The sequence below is a fragment of the Sphaeramia orbicularis genome, chromosome 9, assembly GCF_902148855.1.
Source record: "Sphaeramia orbicularis chromosome 9, fSphaOr1.1, whole genome shotgun sequence".
Lineage (NCBI taxonomy): Eukaryota > Metazoa > Chordata > Actinopteri > Kurtiformes > Apogonidae > Sphaeramia > Sphaeramia orbicularis.
In genome coordinates this window covers 865,072-885,464 of record NC_043965.1, presented here as the reverse complement: position 1 = coordinate 885,464, position 20,393 = coordinate 865,072, and the positions used below count along the sequence as shown (strand labels likewise).

Genomic DNA, 20,393 nt, shown 5'->3' with positions numbered 1-20,393 from the left:
GGTGTTTTGTGATGTGGTCTCTGTTTTCAGTAAGATAGGGTTAGAATTTTCTTGGAATGTTTTAAGTGCAGTTAGAAAATACCTAAGTGTGTTTGAGTGTAATACCGTGGACAGCCACTAGATGCTGATGCTGGCTCCCATAGACTTACACTGAACTTCTCTTTAAAAATATAACACTACACATTTTTTCCAGGAGTCTTTCTCGTCTCACTTTGTGGACTTTTTATTTAGTGTTTGGTACCAAAATGAACTCAGCACTCACAACTCTGCTTTTTATTCTGGTAGCTTAAATGCTAACTAGATCAGGTAGCGCTGATAATTATATTTATAGACACATGATGGTCACCTCAAAATGACTATATTTTATTTGTCAAATACAAGGACAACCTGGTCGGCGTAGTGGTCAGCAAGAAGATTCCAGATTCCTGGTGGTTCTTCTCAGTTCAACTGGACAGGTTTAGCTCTTTTAAAAACAGATAAAGGTTAGCTTTATCATTATAACGGGTCTGCTTTGACGTGTACAACCAGCTTTGATGAAGGTTGAACAGTTGAGGGCTTTTTATAATTATTTCGTTATTTGTTTTTCAGGAGACCACCTGTTCATGATCTTTTATCTGTTCCAAAACAGACTGATTTCTGTAAGATGACAACAGTAACTGAGAACTGTTTCCTTAAAGAAAAAAACGTACAATTGTAGGGTCTCTCCTCTACAGGGGTCACAGAAGCTGCCATTGCCTTCAAGAGTAAGTTGACACAAAATGCATCATGGGATATTTACAGTCAAGTCCACAGGAGTCCCCAACCAGTGCATCCATGGTTTAAGCTAGCAGACGAGAACAACAGCCAGGGATTCCATCCAATCTTGGTTTGTACAAACTTTTAAATGGAACAGAATTTGAGTTTGACTAATGACATTTCACGAGAACAGAACGGACAAGAACGCGTTTCGATGATCGTAAAATAAGTTAACCCTTAAGCTTTATCTGAAAGCACTTGGCGGTGTTTAACATGACAGGTTAAATTCAAAGTGTGACTTTGCGATCATTCAGTTGTTAGCTTGGTGTGTTTCCTCTGTAGCTCCACCCCTTTGGTCCAACTGTTTGGATGAACCTTACATGTAGTAGTTCTTGAAACAATTATATGAAAATACTCCAAACTGTTCCAAATGAAGCCAACCATGACAAACAGTCATTACCAAAGTTCACCACTAGGTGTCGATGTCCTGCCTCAGGGGGAGGAGTTTAAGTATCTTGGTTCAGTAGGGAGGGTAGGAGTGAGCAGGAGGTCGACAGGTGGATCTGGGTGGAGTCTGCATTAATGTGGATGATGATGATGTGGACCATGGGGCAGCCATGGCCTAGAGGGCTGGAGAGTCAGCTTGTGACCAAAGGGTCACCAGTTCGATTCCTTGGACTGGCAGAAAAAGTTGTTGGCTGATGTGCCCTTGAGCAAGGCACATTAACCCCATATGCTCCCCAGCAAACACGCTGCTCCTAGTTTGCGGTGTGTGGTGTGTTCCTGCATGTTCTAGAGATCTTAATCTAAACCGGTCTGTTGTGGTGAAGGAGCTGAGACCAAAGGAGAAGGTCTAGATGTACCAGTGGATCTATGTTCTGACCCTCACCTGGGGTCATGAACTCTGTATACTGACCCACAGAACCAGGTCACCAGTACAACAGACTGGAATGAGGTTCCACTGCAGGGTGGGCGGGGTCAGCCTTAGAGACGGGGGAGGAGCTCGGACATCCAGGAGGGACTCAGAGTAGAACCACTGCTCCTCCATGTCCTCTGGGGGGTCCGAGGTGTCCCCACAGATAGAATCCCTCCAGCGTGTCCTGGGTGTGTCCCGGGGTCTCCTCCCGGTTGGGCATGCCCTGAACACCTCCCCAGGGAGGCGTCCAGGAGGGATCCTGACCGGATGAACCACCTCAGCTGACTCCTCTGGATGTGGAGGTGCAGGGGTGAGAAAACCCAGTTCCACTGCTTGTTCTTTGGGTCTCCACCCACAGCTCATGACCACAGTAGAACGTAGGAACGTCTACATCACTGCAGACGTTGCCACGATCCACCTTCGATCTCTAGTTCCATCCTTCCCTCACCCTTAGATACTTTATCTCTCCACTTGGAGCAGTAACTCTTCTCCAACCCAGAGAGAACACTCCACCCTTTTCTGACTGAGGACCACGGCCTCAGACTTGGAGGTGCTGGTCCTCATCCTAGCTGCTTCACACTCAGCTGCGAACCACCTGGTTCTGGAGGTCACAGCACCATGAAGCCAACAAGACCACATCATCTGCAAAAAGCAGAGATATGACCCCTCCTCCCCCGAACCGGACCCCCTCCTCCCCCTGACTGCACCTACAAATTGTGTCCATAAAGATTATGAACAGAATCGGTGACAAACGGTAGTACTGGAGTCCAACCCACTCTGGGAACAACTCTGACTTTCCTCCTGTTTCTGCAAAGCGGACCAAGCTGTGGTCCTACAAGAACCTAATGGCCAGTAGCAGCAGGCTATGCCCCCCCCAAGGATACTCTGTGGGACACAGTTGAATGCCTCCAAATCCACATAACACATGTGGATTGGTTGGACAAACTCCCTTGAACCCTCTAGGGGCCTGTGGAGGGTAAAGGGCTGGTCCAGTGTTCCATGACTTGGTCCAAAACCACATGGGTCCTCCTGAACCTGGGATTCGACTGTCGGTCAGACTCTCCAGTACTCTGACTTAGGCCTTCACAGGGAGGCTGAGGAGTGCAACACCCCCCCCCCCCCCCCGTATTTGGAACACACCCTAAAACATCACCTGGTACCAGGTACCACCGCCCAGTCCAGTAGACATGACTGTCAAAGTTCTGTTACTGGTGTTTCTTTAATGTGGTTCCAGTTTCTTTAATGTGGTTCCAGTTTTTATATGGTACCTGGACCAGAGGACTGTATCCACGAGAACATCTGTAGAACAGTGACAGACTCTGCAGAGGTGAACAACACCGGTATGACCAGAGGATTTCAGACACACTGTGGCTCCGCCCCTTTGACTGGTGAATGCATGTCCACTGTGTAAAAGTCCACCTGTCTCACCTCTGTTGTAACAGTCCACCTGTCTCACCTCTGTTATTAAAGTCCACCTGTCTCACTTCTGTTGTAAAAGTCCACCAGTCTCACCTCTGTTGTTAAAGTCCACCTGTCTCACCTCTGTTGTTAAAGTCCACCTGTCTCACTTCTGTTGTAAAAGTCCACCTGTCTCACCTCTGCTATTAAAGTCCACCTGTCTCACTTCTGTTGTAAAAGTCCACCTGTCTCACTTCTGTTGTAAAAGTCCACCAGTCTCACCTCTGTTGTTAAAGTCCACCTGTCTCACCTCTGTTGTTAAAGTCCACCTGTCTCATCTCTGTTGTTAAAGTCCACCTGTCTCATCTCTGTTGTTAAAGTCCACCTGTCTCACCTCTGTTGTTAAAGTCCACCAGTCTCACCTCTGTTGTTAAAGTCCACCTGTCTCACCTCTGTTGTTAAAGTCCACCTGTCTCACCTCTGTTGTTAAAGTCCACCTGTCTCACCTCTGTCCCTCTTTTGTCTTTTCTGTGGAAATCAGACAATGGAGGAAAAAAGGAGGAGTCAACATCTGACCTTTGACCTGGATCTACTGTGGAAAAGTGTCTCTAGTTGTGTGTCCCTTATTGTGTGTTTCTAGTTGTGTCTCTTGTTGTGTGTCCCTGGTTGTGTGTCTCTAGTTGTGTCTCTTGTTGTGTGTCCCTGATTGTGTGTCTGTCGTTCTGTCTCTGGTTGTGTGTCTGTAGTTGTGTCACTAGTTGTGTGTCCCTGGTTGTGTGTCTGTAGTTGTGTCTCTAGTTGTGTGTCTCTGGTTGTGTCACTAGTTGTGTGTCTCTGGTTGTGTCACTAGTTGTGTGTCTCTGGTTGTGTCACTAGTTGTGTGTCTGTGTCATGTTGGATGTCGGAGTGTGTGATTATGAAAGCTGAGGCTGCAGAACGCTGCTGCTGTGTGTGTGTATGTGTGTGTGTGTGTGTGTGTGTGTGTTTTGTGTGTCTGCCTGGCACACAGTCGCAGTATGCACACTATGTACTGGGCATGCCAACTCAGCCTCACTGCAATGCAGCTCTGTGCATTTGGCCAAATCATGACACACACACACACACACACACACACATACACCCGCTGTGTGTGTAGGTGTGTGTGTGTAGGTGTGTGTGTGTGTGTGTGTGTTGCCTCTTTAATATTCAACCTTGCAGTGTGTTCATATAGCAGCTGTAATGCATGCCCCCCCTCCCCCCCCCCCCCCCCCCTCCTCCTCCTCTTCCTCGTCCTCTGCAGGGCAGTTAGCCGCATTAGCTCCCTGGCTGTCCTCAGATGACTCCTCCTCTCTTCCTCTTCCTCCTCCTCCTCCTCGGCTGTCTGCTGTGTCCCCCCCCCCTCCTCTCCCCCCTCCCCCCTCCCTCCCGCGACACACCAGACGATGCGTTGACTGAGCGGAGGAGAAAAACCTCTCCCAGTCAGCCAGCCGTCCTGCCGCTGCATGGAGGAGAAGCAGAGGAGGAAGAGGAGCAGCAGAGAGGAGGTGAGGAAGAGGAGGAGCTGCCTGTCTGTCTGTCTGTCTGTCTGTCTGTCTGTCTGTCTGTGTGTTTGTCTGTGTCTGAATCCATCGTCCTCTGGTGTCTTCGTCCAAACCGTCTGAGTCTGTCAAAGTATTTCTGTCTTCAGATCACCCGTCTGTCTCTGTCTTCAACTGTCTGTCTGTCTTCAACTGTCTGTCTGTCCGTCTGTCTGTCTGTCTGTCTGCTCTGTAAACAACCTGGACTCACCTGGACGGGGACGGGGTCCTGACCAACTGTCCCGTCCTGTCCGGTCCGATCTCCTGCTGCAGTTCTTCTGGGTGTTGTTTTTGTTGTTGTTGTGTGTCTGTACATGTGTGTGGGTGGAGTCGTGCTGTGATGCCTGGCTCAACGGCAGCCCAGCAGACAGACAGACAGACAGGACACACAGACAGACAGGTTCAGGTAGACCCACTGCAGCATCAGCTCAGACTTCAGGCCTGTTTCTGTCCCAAAGTTTCACTGATGCAAAGTGATTCAGAGGATTCAGGACCCGATCCGTCCAGGCTGGTTCTGGTTCTGGGCTGGTTCTGGTATATAGGCTGGTTCTGGTTCTGGGCTGGTTCTGGTGCATAGGCTGGTTCTGGTTCTGGGCTGTTCTGGTGTACAGGCTGGTTCTAGTTCTGGTTCTGGGCTGGTTCTGGTGTATAAGCTGGTTCTGGTGTACAGGCTGGTTCTGGTCTGGTTTTGGTTCTGGGCTGGTTTTGGTGTCCTGGTTGGTTCTGGTGTGCAGGCTGGTTCTGGGCTAGTTCTGGTTCTGGGCTTTTCTGGTTCTGGGTTGGTTCTGGTTCTGGTTTCTGGGCTGGTTCTGGTGTACAGGCTGGTTCTTGTTCTGGTTCTGGGTCTGGGCTCTGTCAACTCAGACTCTGTTTCATACGGATCTTCAGATGAAATGAGACATTTATTTGAGGGTTAAATAAACCAGAGCTGCAGATCTGGATCAGGATCAGGATCAGGATCACCTGCATCTGGATCCAAGTCACTGCTGTCCTGGCTGGTCATGCCGGTAATGACGCTGGTCAAACTTAAGTCCTTCTACCGAACTTAAGTCCTTCTACTGGAACTTAAGTCCTTCTACTGAACTTAAGTCCTTCTACTGGAACTTAAGTCCTTCTACTGAACTTATGTCCTTCTACTGAACTTAAGTCCTTCTACCGAACTTAAGTCCTTCTACCGAACTTAAGTCCTTCTACCGAACTTAAGTCCTTCTACTGGAACTTATGTCCTACTGGAACTTAAGTCCTTCAACTGGAACTTAAGTCCTTCTACTGGAACTTAAGTCCTCCTTCTGAACTTAAGTCCTTCTACTGGAACTTAAGTCCTTCTATTGAACTTGGGTCCTTCTACTGAACTTAAGTCCTCCTACTGAACTTAAGTCCTTCTACTGGAACTTATGTCCTCCTGGAACATAAGTCCTTCTACTGGAACGTAAGTCCTTCTACTGGAACTTAAGTCCTCCTACTGAACTTAAGTCCTTCTGCTGGAACTTATGTCCTACTGGAACTTAAGTCCTTCAACTGGAACTTAAGTCCTTCTACTGGAACTTAAGTGCTCCTACTGAACTTAAGTCCTTCTACTGAACTTAAGTCCTTCTATTGAACTTGGGTCCTTCTACTGAACTTAAGTCCTTTTACTGAACTCAAGTCCTTTTACTGAACTCATGTCTTTCTACTGAACTTAAGTCCTTCTACTGGAACTTATGCCCTACTACTGGAACTTAAGTCCTCCTACTGAACTTAAGTCCTTTTACTGGAACTTATGTTCTACTGGAACTTATGTTCTACTGGAACTTATGTCCTCCTGGAAATTAAGTCCTTCTACTAGAACTTATGTCCTTCTACTGGAACTTAAGTCCTTCTACTGGAACTTAAGTCCTCCTACTGAACTTAAGTCCTTCTACAGGAACTTATGTCCTTCTACTGGAACTTAAGTCCTTCTACTGGAACTTATGTCCTACTGGAACTTAAGTCCTCCTACTGAACTTAAGTCCTTCTACTGAGCTTAAGTCCTTCTACTGGAACTTATGTCCTTCTACTGAACTTAAGTCCTTCTATTGGAACTTAAGTCCTTCTACTGGAATTTATGTCCTACTGGAACTTAAGTCCTCCTACTGGAACTTAAGTCCTTCTACTGAACTTAAGTCCTTCTACTGGAACTTACGTCATTCTACTGGAACTTATGTCCTACTGGAACTTAAGTCCTTCTACTGGAACTTAAGACCTTCTACTGAACTTAAGTCCTTCTACTGAACTTAAGTCCTTCTACTGAACTTATGTCCTACTGGAACTTAAGCCCTTCTACTAGAACTTAAGTCCTTCTACTGGAACTTAAGTCCCTCTACTAGAACTTAAGTCCTTCTACTGAACTTAAGTCATTCTACTGAACTTATGTCCTACTGGAACTTAACCCCTTCTACTGGAACTTAAGTCCTTCTACTGGAACTTAAGTCCCTCTACTGGAACTTAAGTCCTTCTACTGAACTTAAGTCCTGCTGGAACTTAAGTCCTTCTACTAGAACTTATTTCCTTCTACTGGAACTTAAGTCCTTCCACTGGAACTTATGTCCTACTGGAACTTAAGTCCTCCTACTGAACTTAAGTCCTTCTACTGGAACTTATGTCCTTCTATTGCACTTAAGTCCCTCTACTGGAACTTAAGTCCCTCTACTGGAACTTAAGTCCTTCTACTGGGCTTAAGTCCTTCTACTGGAACTTAAGTCCTCATACTGAACTTAAGTCCTTCTACTGAACTTATGTCCTACTGGAACTTAAGTCCTTCTACTGAACTTAAGTCCGTCTACTGGAACTTAAGTCCTTCTACTGAACTTAAGTCCTTCTACTGAACTTAAGTCCCTCTACTGAACTTAAGTCCTTCTACTGAACTTACGTCCTTCTACTGAACTTAAGTCCGTCTACTGGAACTTAAGTCCTTCTACTGAACTTAAGTCCTTCTACTGAACTTACGTCCTTCTACTGAACTTAAGTCCCTCTACTGGAACTTCTACTGACCAAAGACCGTCTGATTGGTCCACATCATGGTGTGGGTGGCACTGGGGGGGTACAAGATACGGAGGGGGGGGGTGTATTTGGATCAGATCAGGGCTCAAACTCCTGTTCTTTCAGGTTCCACATTCAGCCTGATTTGATCTGCAGTGGACCCAACCAGTCAAATAAGAACAGAATAATCTATAAATAATGACAACTGACAATTTTTGTCTTTGTTTTAGTGCCAAAAAACCCATTAAATTATGAAAATACTTACTTTTATAAACTATCCAAATAAAAAAGATGTGAATAACCTGAAAAAAAAAAAAAAAGAAATTTCTTAAGAAAAATCAGTGTACTTTCAACAATCTTCTTCCTCCACTTCTCATTAGTCCATGTGCATTCTGGATCAGATCTCCAAAGACACTAAACACTGAGGAACAGGAAGAAAAGAGTTCAAACTGGACTGAATTTAATACAGACATTTCAGGTTGGACACATTTGTTCAGGTTAGTCACATTTTATTGGTACAGGAGAGTTTGGAAATGGAAATATTTTCATAATTTAATGTTTTTTTTTGTTTTGTTTTGGGGTTTTTTTTGGGGGGGGGGGGTTGCACTAAAACAAAGACAAAAATTTTAAGTCGTTAATTCAATATTTTTTGCTAAATTTGAGATATTTTTTCTTAATTCAAGATTTTTGCTAAATTTGAGATTTTTTTTTTTGCTTAATTCAAGATTTTTACTATATTTGAGATTTTTTTTTGCTTAATTCGGGATTTTTTGCTAAATTTGAGATTTTTTTGCTTAATTCAAGATTTTTTTCTAAATTTGAGATTTTTTTTGCCTAATTCAAGATTTTTTGCTAAATTTGAGATTGTTTTTTACTTAATTCAAGATTTTTTTCTAAATTTGAGATTTTTTTTTTTGCCTAATTCAAGATTTTTTGCTAAATTTGAGATTGTTTTTTTTACTTAATTCAAGATTTTTTGCTAAATTTGAGATTTTTTCTTAATTCAAGATTTTTTGCTAAATTTAATTTTTTTTGCTTAATTCAAGATTTTTTGCTAAATTTGAGATTTTTTTTTGCTTAATTAAAGATGTTTTTACTTAATTGAAGATATTTTTTTTGCTTCATTTAAGATTTTTTCCTTAATTCAAGCTTTTTTTTCTTTTTTTTTGCTTAATTCAGTTCAAGAATGTGGAATTTTTGCACTTGTCAATTTCATCCCAGGGGTCAGATTAGAACCTTTGGTGGGCCGCATTTGGACCCGGGCCACATGTTTGAGACCCCTGGGTTAGATCCTTCTGAAAAGTTCTGAAGTCCAGACCAAACAGTAAAGTGTTCAAATGTGTCAGATCTTTGTAAATCTGTGATAAAAGTGTTTGTGATGGAACCAGAACTTGTCAATAATCCAACGTGTGTCCACGCTGAAGACAAAGCGTCGTCTCCTTTCTTGTTTCCATGGAGACGCAGAGGTGTCAGGGTGCTGTGGTTGGTGTTTTGTCAGTTTGTTCTGCAGGTAGACTGTGAATCCATCATCGTTTACACCCCCCCACCCCACCCCACCCCCCCTTCTGTTGCAGCTCCATCCTGATGGTCTTCAGACTCCTCCCCCCTCGCTCTGACTCAACACTCTGACCTCTGACCTTTTGCCCATCGTCATGGTCCTGAAGCGCTCTGCAGGTGACATCTGCACCCTCCCTGACACTTAGACCCCCTCAGGACCATCTCAGCCTCTTCCTGCCCCCCCCCCCCCCCCCCCCCTCTGGACGTCCACCATGTCGGAGGGTCTGCTGCAGGTGGAGATCCCAGACTTCGGCAGCAGCGTGCTGGGCAGCCTGAACGAGCAGAGGCTCATGGGACATTACTGCGACGTGTCCATCCTGGTGCAGGGTCAGGCCTTTAAGGCGCACCGGGCCGTCCTCGCCGCCTCCTCACTTTACTTCAGAGACCTGTTCAGCTCCGCCGCCGAGCCCTCCTCCTCCTCGTCCTCCTCCTCCTCCTCCTCGTCTTCCTCCTTGTCCCAGGCGGTGTTCGAGCTGCCGTCCTCGGTGACGCCCACGTGTTTCCAGCAGATCCTGTCCTTCTGCTACACGGGCCGCCTCAGCATGGCGGCCAGCGAGCAGCTGGTGCTGATGTACACGGCCGGGTACCTGCAGATCCAGAACATCGTGGAGCGAGGGATGGAGCTGATGATGATGAAGGCCTCCTCCTCCTCCTCACCGCTCTGCTGCGACTCCCAGGTCAGTCCAGTCACACCTGAGCCACATGACATTTAAATTTAAGTTTAAATCTGCAACTTCACCACCAGGTGTCACTACATCTCACATCCTGAACGTCTTTTCAATCAAGGTAGAAACGTCTGAAAAGTTGTGAAATCAACTAAAAATATATTATGAAAACAGCTGATCAACTTTTATTTATTTAAACAAATGTGCTTATTCATATTTTAAGCTTCTTATTCTTAAGTACACTTATTAAATCTTTCTTGTTAAAAGCTTTAGACTCTTTTGTTATGTGGCAAAGCAAACAATAAAAACTAAAGTTAAACAGAGAACCTGTGGTCAAAGTTGAACTGTACTGTGAAGACAGTGTCGAATCAGAAAGGAAATAGAAATAAAATACAAATAAATACAAATAAAAACAACTAAATACAAATTAAATACAAATAAATACAAATAAAATACAAATAAATACATTTACATCAGCAGAAACACATTCATTCTGAACATATAAGGGTATGATGGTTTAAATATTGGAGTTTGTTGTTTGTGATATTATGTAGGGTTTTTTGTATTCGTGTTGATGAGGGAATACGTAGGTCACATAGATATGGGCGGGGTTTATTAAAACAGGCACCTGCTCACCTGTGTATATGGAGAGGGAGAGAAAGAGAGCGAGAGAGGGCGAGCGGGAACGCTGTGTTTTTTATTGCCCGTTCTTTTCTTTAATCACTTTGATTCTGAGTTTGTTTGCGGTATTTTTTCATTAATAAAAGGTTACATTTATTTTTCATATCACGGTGGTTTTCTCCATTCAGTGCGTCAGTCAAAGGAAAGCCCCGCCCTCAGCCTGTCTTAGTTTGTTGAAGTCGTTTCAGTTTATATGAAGTAAAACCATGTGACCGTCCTTTAACGTCCGTCAGTTCTGGGTCCAGTTCTTAAATCAGACCGTCCTCAGGTGGAACTCTGCTGCGCTTGTTTCTGTTGTTTATTCTCTGATGAGACGCTCTTTCCAGTGTTTGTTTGTTTGTTTTGAATTTGCAGTAAAACCAAACAACAAAAGGATTCTATAATAGAAAGTCCAACATTTGAAAAGGAGCGGGATGAAGTTGAACTTATACCCCCCCACACACACATACCCCCCACCCCATCCTTCACCTCCCCTAAACTCCTACAGAAAACACTCCATTTCTGTACATATGAGGGACAGCCTCTGCAGCAGCAGTTCACCTGTAAGGAAACTCTGTCCTTTTCATAGCAGTGTTAATACACATATTAAAAAACAAAAATAAACTAGTGTTCAGAACACAAACCTCCACCAAGCACCCTGAACGCTGTGCATGTGTGGATCCACTCTTTCTGTTTAAATCCAACAGTTTCCAGGTTGTTCCATACACAGAAACAGTTGAATCTGGTCCCAGTCATGTGTCTGTCCAATTAGATTCAATTCACATCAATATTAGTTGAGTTCTAATTTTAAATGTGTGCTAAATGGGATTTTCAGTGTTCAGTGTAAATGTCCACAGAGTCCACATTCCACAGTGGATGTGGACAGTTTAGTTCCAGATACAAGAGATTGTTCTAAGCTACAGGTGGATCCAACTGGAGGAGAATCAGAGTCGTTTTGAATTTTTTATGAATTTTGGAAAATTGCTCAGTGATGACAGATGGAAAACTGTAGATGTTGTGACCTTGCTGTGACCTTGAACTTTGGCCTACTGGGACCAAAATGGACTGGGTTGGTCCCAGGGCCTAGGCCTATCTGTGGGGAAGATTTGGGAAAGATGGGGGGAAGAGTTTTCCCGTAAAGTTGCAAAGAAACAAACAAACATGCAAACAAACACACAAAGCAAAATGATCGCAATTCCTCCTTGCAGAGGTAACTATCCGTTTTATAACAATAATGCACAAAAAAAAAAAAAAACCTGTCCATTTCTTAGCAGTAAAATGCTTATCAAAAATAAACTATATCTAATTTATAACAAATACCCATAAAAAACCAAAATAAACTTTGTCCTTTTCATAATAACGGACTGACCCTGGTCCAACACTGGGGGTCACAGCTCACACCAACACACCGTTATCGTCTGTTTTTCCACCGATACAAGAATTTTGAATAAATACATTTTTTCTTTACATAAAGAGTCACAAGACTTTCCAACTTTAAAACCTATTTAATAACTTTTATTCCCTAAACAGCAGCGTGTGACAGACTTCAGATCCAAACTCCCTTTAACAGACCAGTTCAGGGGTTTCAACAGCAGGTGGTTTTCATTTGACTGATTGATTGATTGATTGTTTATTTATTTTAACCTCGTACAAACATGGAGGTATTGGTCACAGTCAGATCTATGAACGCTCCACAAAACAGTTGATTGCGCTGAACCCAGATGAAGCCTGTTCACCTCCACCCTGTTGGACTTTTCACAGAACAAAACCATATTCACACAACGTTCCTGTAAAACAGGAAACATAATGTTCTCGGATATTTTCATCTGAAACTTCAGGTTGTGTCATAGCGTCGCATTGGAAAAGGGGTGAAAGTAGCAGGTACAGCCGGTGTTTCCGTCACTGCTGATATCTGCAACTCCTGCTGAGCCTTCGACTGCGAATGAGTTCACACGACAGTGATTGGACCGTTTCACACTGAAGACAAAAAAGCACAGGTGTGTGGAAGTATATCTGTGTCATCAGATTTTGAATTATAAAAGCCACTGGATTTTTTTGCACTGATTTTTTTTTTTGCACTGAAATTAAGTATCTGAATTTTTTCTGTGTCACATGACCAGCCTAATGTAACTTGATTGGCTGGCTATCGGTTCGACTTCAGATCGAATCATTGGTTATCCTTGGTGTCCCGGATGTGTGATCGGGATTTTCTGTGTCTGAATTTTTTGCATCTGAATTTTTTATTCTAAATTTATGAACATAGTAAACTTGAGAGACAAAAAATTCAGATACTTAATTTCAGTGCAAAAAAAATTCAGTGCTAGAAATCCAATGGCTTTTATAATTCAAAATCTGATGAGACAGACTTACTTCCATGCAGGTGTCGTTTGTCCGGTGTCAAAGGGGTTTTAGTCAAAATCAATTAACAGCCACGAAGACGATGGCAGAGCCGTGAACAGACAAATGTAACCACCGACCACCGACCCCACCTTTTGGAGGTGAACTCCTACTGCTGCACTGTAGTACTCAGCTAAAGTACTGCTGATATCATGACTCATGTAAATATACACGTCACTTTTAATTTAATTTGGGCCTGTTATCTGTACCATTATAAGGTTTCTGTGTTTATGTTCTGTTGTTATTAACCCCCTGTCCAACATGAATGGATGAATACCATGAACTGAGGGTTAGCGGTTAATGTTAGTGTTATGTGAACCGGCAATATCAGCGTAAATTGACACGCGACCAAATGATGTTGAATAACACGCAGAAGGTCGAAAATGGGTAGGTATAGTACGACAAATGCCATAAGAACTGACGTGACATAACACGATTTCATGAGATCAGTCTGTTTGTTAGTTTTATGTCTCATTACAGGTTGACGTCACAAATGTCTAATCTAATATAATCAGTACCAAAGACAGTTTAGTGCAGGGGTCTCAAACGAAAATAATAACAGAATAACCTATAAATAATGACAACTCCAAATTTTTGTCTTTGTTTTAGTGCAAAAAAACCCATTAATTTATGAAAATGCTTACTCTTATAAACTATCCAGACAAAAAAAAATGTGGATAACCTGAAAAAACTGAAATTTCTTAAGAAAAATAAGTGCAATTTTAACAATATTCTGCCTCAACTACAACTACAAAGACACTAAACACTGAGGAACAGGCAGAAAAGAGTCCAAATTGGGCTGAATTTTCTTTAGACATTTCAGGTTGTTCATATTTGTTCAGTTTATTCACATTTTATTGTTCCAGGATAGTTTGTAAATGTAAATATTTTCATAATTTAATGTTTTTTTTGTACTAAAACAAAGACAAATATTTGATGTTGTCATTATTTATAGACATAATGTAATATTTTTTTCACATTAAACAGATAAAAATCTGCAGTCCTTCTTTTCTGTGGGTTCTTCTGCTGTTCTTATTGGACTGTAGATCAGATTGGTCTGGATGTGGAACCCATACTAAAATGAGTTCCACAGCCTGGACTGTGGAATTTATACACTTTGTAAATTCATCCCAGGGGTCAGATTGGAACCTTTGGGGGGACGCATGTTTGAGACCCCTGGTTTAGGGTTTAATGCTTCAAACTGTCAGAACAAAGACCCCAGACCCTTAATTTCTTCCCCAATGTTAAACCAAAACCTGCGCCCCTGCCTTTAAATGCCGCTAACATTGCTAATAGTGCTACCGATGCTAACCCAGTTAAAGGTGCTAACTGACTGTGTTATTTCTGACATATTAATGGCAGACAACGTCAGCAGATGAGCTGGGTAACTTCGACCCCCCCCTGGTGCAGCAGCAGCAGCACAGCGTCCCCCAGCTGCAGGAGGCCAGTCCTGACCAGCCCGCCCTCAGCCCCGAGGAGCTGCTGCTCGCCGTTAGTCGCATCAAGCAGGAAAGAGCCGACACCCCCCCGGCCGAGGAGCAGGGAGGAGCGACGGGAGCGGGAGAGGAGGCCAGGTGAGGCCACGCCCCCTCAAAGGACAGCCCTGCTCCGTTGCGTCCCCTGTTGTCTTTCATGTCTGGTTGTCTCCTCCTCAGAGTCGACGTGTCCGGTGACCTCCAGACCTCCAGGAACAGCGCGCTGTGTTACCTGGGCACCGGCGGAGGTCTGGTCCCTGGACTGCAGTCCTATCTGCTAGCAGGCGGGGGGCGCTCCAGCCCAGGGGGCTCCAGCCTTCCCACTGACTCCCCTCCCTCTCACCCCCCCACGGAGGAGGAGTTGGAGGAGGACTACTACGGTAACGCCGTTCATGCTGGACTGTACCAACACATCTATGGACACCCCGGAAACCCCTACAGTAAGTCTCACCGTGGTGGGTGGTGGCAGATGGGTCATGAGCCCCCCCCCCCCCCATGTTAATCAAAGGGACATGGTCAGGAGCGTATCAGTAGATCCACTCATTGGCCACAAACTCTGGTTTCCATGTTTTTGTTCTTTTGAGGATTTTTGTTTACAACATAAGACACAGTGAACACAGCAAGGTTCTAATAGTTTTGGATTTTTCATTATAGTTTAGTTTTATTTAGTTTGGACTTTTTTCTCTAATTCAGTTAGTTTTGATTTGTTTTTAGAGCAGGTTTGATAGTTTTTATTTGTTTTCATTTTTTTTTAAATGCTTAGTTGTAGTTCAGTTGTAGTTCAGTTGTAGTTCAGTTGTAGTTCAGTGGTCTCTTTTCTCTTCTTCTCTGTCGTCGTATTCAAATCAATCCCAGACAGGACTCTGCTGCTTTAGTCTCCATGTTTCCAGGTAGAGTGGGGACCAGAAGACGACTGGAAACCACAAGTGAACACAAGTGACGGATCGTCAAGTGTTGTATGGTGACGCTAGCTAAAATTGCTAGACCAAAACAAATCGATTTCGAATCGATCCAACATTGACAAAGACGAAAACAAAGGGAATTTTATCCATAATTTTTATCAGTTTTAGTTAGTTTTGTAAACACACAATACAGTTTCAGTTAGTTATGGTTTTTTCTTTTAATTATAGTTTTTATTTATTTCAGTTAACAAAAATGTTTTTTCAATTCTAGTTTTCGTCATTTCGTTAGTTTTCGTTAATGATAATTACCTTGGTGTTGAAACCTCTGCTCTGTCACAGTAAAACTCTTCCCTCGTTACTTCGTTACTTCAAACTCATTAGTCAAATATCCTCCTTTCAAATTGTTACAACAATAATGCCTTTAATCTGTCCTAATTACTTCAGGGGACACCTCATAAGGTTTCTGAAAGTCGACTCGTGACTCCCTGTCAGTGTCCTGTAACCCCCCCACTTTGGAACCCCTGGTCTAAATGAACATGAGATTTCTCTTTCCTCTAGTCCAGGAGAAGCTGGAGATGCTGCCCCTCCCACTAGCCAATGAGCGCCGGCCTTGTGTGCTGGTTGGTCGGGACAACATGGCCCTTCCCGCCAGCCTCATCAGTCAGATCGGGTATCGCTGCCACCCGTCGCTCTACACCGAAGGCGACCCCGGAGAGAAGGTGGAGCTGGTGGTGGGCTCAGGTGTGTTCATGACGCGGGGTCAGCTGATGAACTGTCACCTGTGTGCCGGCGTCAAACACAAGGTGCTTCTCAGGAGACTGCTGGCGACATTCTTTGACAGGTGAGCTGAGGTTAGCTTAGCATGAGCGCGGTTAGCCCTGTATGTGTGAGTGTCTGTACACAAGTGTTCCACATATGTGAAGGAATAGGACAGTCACAGTGGGGGGAGGTATGGGGGGGGTCCAGAAAAGCCAGAGTCTGGATCAGATGGACCTGCACAGAACAAAATATTAAATATACACTTTAAAATGTATTCATGGGATTTTATGCCATAAAAAGTTTTCCCAAATAAAGACATTTCTTTTCCAGGTCAAGAAAATGTCGATAACAACGAAGTTGTAAGTCCAGTTGCAAATAGTTTAAAGTAGTAGAAGCAGAAATATGTCGTAGGTTTTTTTTTTTTATTCAGATACATTCAAGGACCTTGTTTTGTCTCTTCGTGTCTCTTTACGGATGAAAAACCCATTATATCTTAGATTTTAATGGTGCCTCCAAAGTTCTTCATGCTTTTGTAAATTCATGAGGCTCTTGGAAGAAAGTTGACCTCCAGACCTGGTCAGTCCACGTCCAAATGAAGCGCTCCAGGGTTAGGACTGAGTGTCAGACCACCACTGAAAAGGAGATTAATAATAGGACAACGGTTCCGGTTGCTATGGTAACGCATGTAATATTTGTTTATCGTTAATAACTTCTGTTCATCGTAGCGATTTCAAACTAATGCCAAATGATTGTAAATTCAATTCTCTATCCATTTCCTTCCTCATTTGTCATGTGCTTATATATTTATATTTTCAGCTATTTTCCAGGGCCCAAGCACCTAATTTACATATTCACTAATCTATCTTTAAAACTTGGACGGATATCGACTAACTTTGTATTACTGACTTATAGGAAGTCAGATATGGTCTTTCATTTAGTACCAATTTTGTTGACCTTCCATGACCTTGAAAGGTCAAACCCAAGGTTATGATTTTCAAAATTTTAAAAAATTTTGCAGAAAAACGACTAGTATCAGATTATAAAGACTGAAAATATCATTCAAAGTTCTCTGTCAAAGGCCTCCGACAAACACACTGACTATGGCAGTTTAATTTTAAAGTTCATACGTGCGTAGTGACGTAGAATCCAACTTCCTGTTGTTGTTGTCTCCGTTCTTCCATTTTCTGTGATTTACTGGTTTTTCCACATGTTCAGATGAACCTGTAAACATGTATGAAGACAAACCCAGGGGGGTTCATCTGACTGTAATCAGATTACTGCTGTTATCAGATCTGATCAGATTAGACTGTTTACATGATCAATAATAATCAGATACTAATCAGAGGATCAGTGTAAAGGGGGTCAGTGTCATCAGGGTCCATCTGTAGACCTCCATCTGAACATTCATGAATGGAAACAGATCCATGAGGGGGTCTAAGGCGGTGCCCTGAGGAATCCCATCATCAATGGAATCAAACACACATTTAGGATCAATAATAATCTGATACTGATCAAAAGTATTAATGTGGATGAACACAGATCTGATCAATGACGGAGACAAAGACACAGACTCTGTTTACTCGTCTTTAATTCTATCGGATTGTGTTCCGATTATGATCGTGTTACTAATCTGCCCGCCTACCTCAGTACAACCTGATGGTCAGTATTATTATGGGATGGTTGAGTTTACAGTCTGACTTCAGCAGACGTCAGCTGATGTTCAATATTCCAGAACATTCTGCGTCTGAGCCCAACGCCTCCTTCACATACAGCTGCTGCTTTACATAACTGCTCTGTCACATTGTCTGAGAGAGAGGGGGGGGCGAGAGAGAGAGAGAGAGAGATGGCAGAGCGAGCTAACCTAAAGCTTGGTATAGGTGCTGATTGGGTTGTTATGGTATCCATAGAAACACTCTGGCCAATAGCTGCGGGACAGGGATCCGCTCCTCCACCAATGATCCGAGCCGAAAGCCGCTGGACAACCGAGTGTTAAACACGGTCAAACGTAAGAGACGCACACACACACACACACACACACACACACACACACACACACACACACACAGTCTGACTCATCCATTTACTGTATTTTGGACAGACCAGACTTTCCTCCTTTTCTTTCCTTGTTCTTCTCATCGATGCTTCTCTGTTTAGAAAGTTCTAGTGTCGTCGTCGTTGGTGCAGATTCACATATTTATGAAACACAAACTCATTCTGTCGGTGACGGATTCAGAGGTGTTCACACCATATGTACACTTTACCCATAAGGCTGTTCACCAGCGGCCCATCCCAGTAGAACCAGAACACCCGGGTCAGGGTCCAGAACACCCGGGTCAGGGTTCAGAACACCCGGGTCAGAGTCCAGAACACCCGGGCCAGGGTCCAGAACACCCAGGACAGGGTCCAGAACACCTGGGTCAGAGTCCAGAACACCCGGGCCAGGGTCCAGAACACCCGGGTCAGGGTCCAGAACACCTGGGTCAGAGTCCAGAACACCCGGGCCAGGGTCCAGAACACCCAGGACAGGGTCCAGAACACCTGGGTCAGAGTCCAGAACACCCGGGCCAGGGTCCAGAACACCCGGGTCAGGGTCCAGAACACCTGGGTCAGAATCCAGAACACTTGGGTCAGGGTCCAGAACACCCGGGTCAGGGTCCAGAACACCTGGGTCAGAGTCCAGAACACTTGGGTCAGGGTCCAGAACACCCGGGTCAGGGTTCAATGTAAAGTTCCTGATGTTGAAAAGGGACGAATCCCAGGGTTAACCCCGCCTCCATCCACTGGTTGCTGCGATAGACTCCACCCCACCCTGAGCCTCTAAGGCTCCGCCCACAGCAGGTCTAACGCACAGTTCAGCTTTTTAGATGAAATCAGATTTGTTTGTGTGCTCGTTCATATTCCACATTAAATGCGACTTCTATCAGTTTTGAGTCTGAACTGAATGTGACCCTGAAGTGACCCACATGCACTAAAGAGGTCCTGAAGTGACCCACATGCACTAAAGAGGTCCTGATGGAATACCAGACCACGCAGACACACACTGTGTTTACAGAAGGAAATCTGGTTTTCCTCCGCTCCGACCAACAACTGGGACATTTGTCGCTTTTCAATGATGGAAAGGTCGGATAAATGCGACCTGGACGTTCAGACTGAAGTCACATTGGAAAATATCAAATCTGGATCAGATTTAGGACCACATATGAAAGTGGTCTGAGTCAGATTAGTGCTGTTCAGACTGTCTGTACCAGATCAGATCCAGGTCACATATGGACACATTTACCTTCATCTGAACCGTAGACGTTCAAAAACTGAATGAATGCATGTTTTGTGTGATTCCTCGTTCTGAAACTCTTCCTCCTCTTTCTCCTCCTCCTCTTTCTCCTCCTCCTCCTCCTCAGTTTACTGTCAGAACTTTGCTCCAAACTTTAAGGAGAGTGAGATGAACGTCATCGCAGCTGACATGTGCACTAACGCCAGGCGGGTCCGCAAACGCTGGCTCCCAAAAATCCAGTCCCTCCTCCCCGACGGGCTCCCCGCTAACACCTCCTCCACCTCCCCCCACCCCCGCAAGGGGAAGAGGAGCGGGGTCAGCGGAGGAGGTCCAGGTGGGGAGGCGGCGGCAGGGCAGCCCGGCAGCCCCTTTGAGCTGGACCTGCGACAGCTCAGCGCCTCCTACCTCAGCCTGGAGGCTCCGCCCATTTACGCTGAGCGACGGGAGGCCGACAAGGAGAAGGAGAAGGAGAAGGAGAGAGAGGCTCCGGCCGCCCTCCTGCCTCACCTGCAGTTCGCCGGATCACGTGGAGGAGGAGGAGGAACAGGGGGAGGAGCAGGGGGAGGGGGAGGAGGCATCCAGGCGGAGGAGGGGCTAATGGGAAACGAGGCCGACGGGGGAGGGCGGCTACAGACTGAGCAACCTCCAGACCTCCCCCACTCCCTCACCTCTTCCTCCTCCTCCTCCTCCTCCTCCTCCCACCCCTCCCCTCAGCCTGCAGAGCCCGCCCCCACCCATAGGGGATTGGCCGACATGGATGAGAGGGGGGCGGAGCCTCTGGAAGACAGCCAATAAGCTTTCTCTCGCATCTGCCTACCTGTATGTAAATAACACAATAGCTACCTGTCCCCAGTCTGTCCGTCTGTCCTTCTGTCTGTCTGTCTGTCCGTCCGTCCCACCTGTCCGTCTGACTTCTGACCTCACTACCTGTCCACCTGTCTACCTCTACACCCTCCGCCCGTCTGTCCACCCGTCTGTCCGTCTGTCTGGCTCGGCTCTGCTGCATGTGAACCAGCACACAGGCCCATAGCAACAGGACTGATGATGAAGATGATGAAGATGAAGTCCACTCTGATGATGACAATAAAGCTTCTTGATAATCAGA

At 44.8% G+C, this 20,393-nt stretch overlaps 1 protein-coding gene across 1 annotated transcript; it reads left to right on the top strand.

Moving 5' to 3' along the window:
- The first annotated feature begins 4,239 nt into the window (after positions 1-4,239).
- Positions 4,240-20,393, top strand: LOC115425756 (nucleus accumbens-associated protein 2-like). The gene is made up of 7 exons (XM_030143504.1): positions 4,240-4,572; positions 9,177-9,836; positions 14,244-14,455; positions 14,537-14,796; positions 15,817-16,099; positions 17,925-18,022; positions 19,416-20,393. The coding sequence occupies exons 2-7, from the start codon at positions 9,372-9,374 to the stop codon at positions 20,081-20,083; spliced, it is 1,986 nt and encodes a 661-aa protein (XP_029999364.1). The 5' UTR covers positions 4,240-4,572; positions 9,177-9,371; the 3' UTR covers positions 20,084-20,393.

Coding starts and splice junctions, on each gene's coding strand:
- LOC115425756 (XM_030143504.1), top strand. CDS start 9,372: ATGTCGGAGGGTCTGCTGCAGGTGGAGATCCCAGACTTCGGCAGCAGC. Junction 14,456..14,536: donor GGAGCGGGAGAGGAGGCCAG/GTGAGGCCACGC, acceptor TCTCCTCCTCAG/AGTCGACGTGTCCGGTGACC. Junction 16,100..17,924: donor CTGGCGACATTCTTTGACAG/GTGAGCTGAGGT, acceptor TGGTATCCATAG/AAACACTCTGGCCAATAGCT.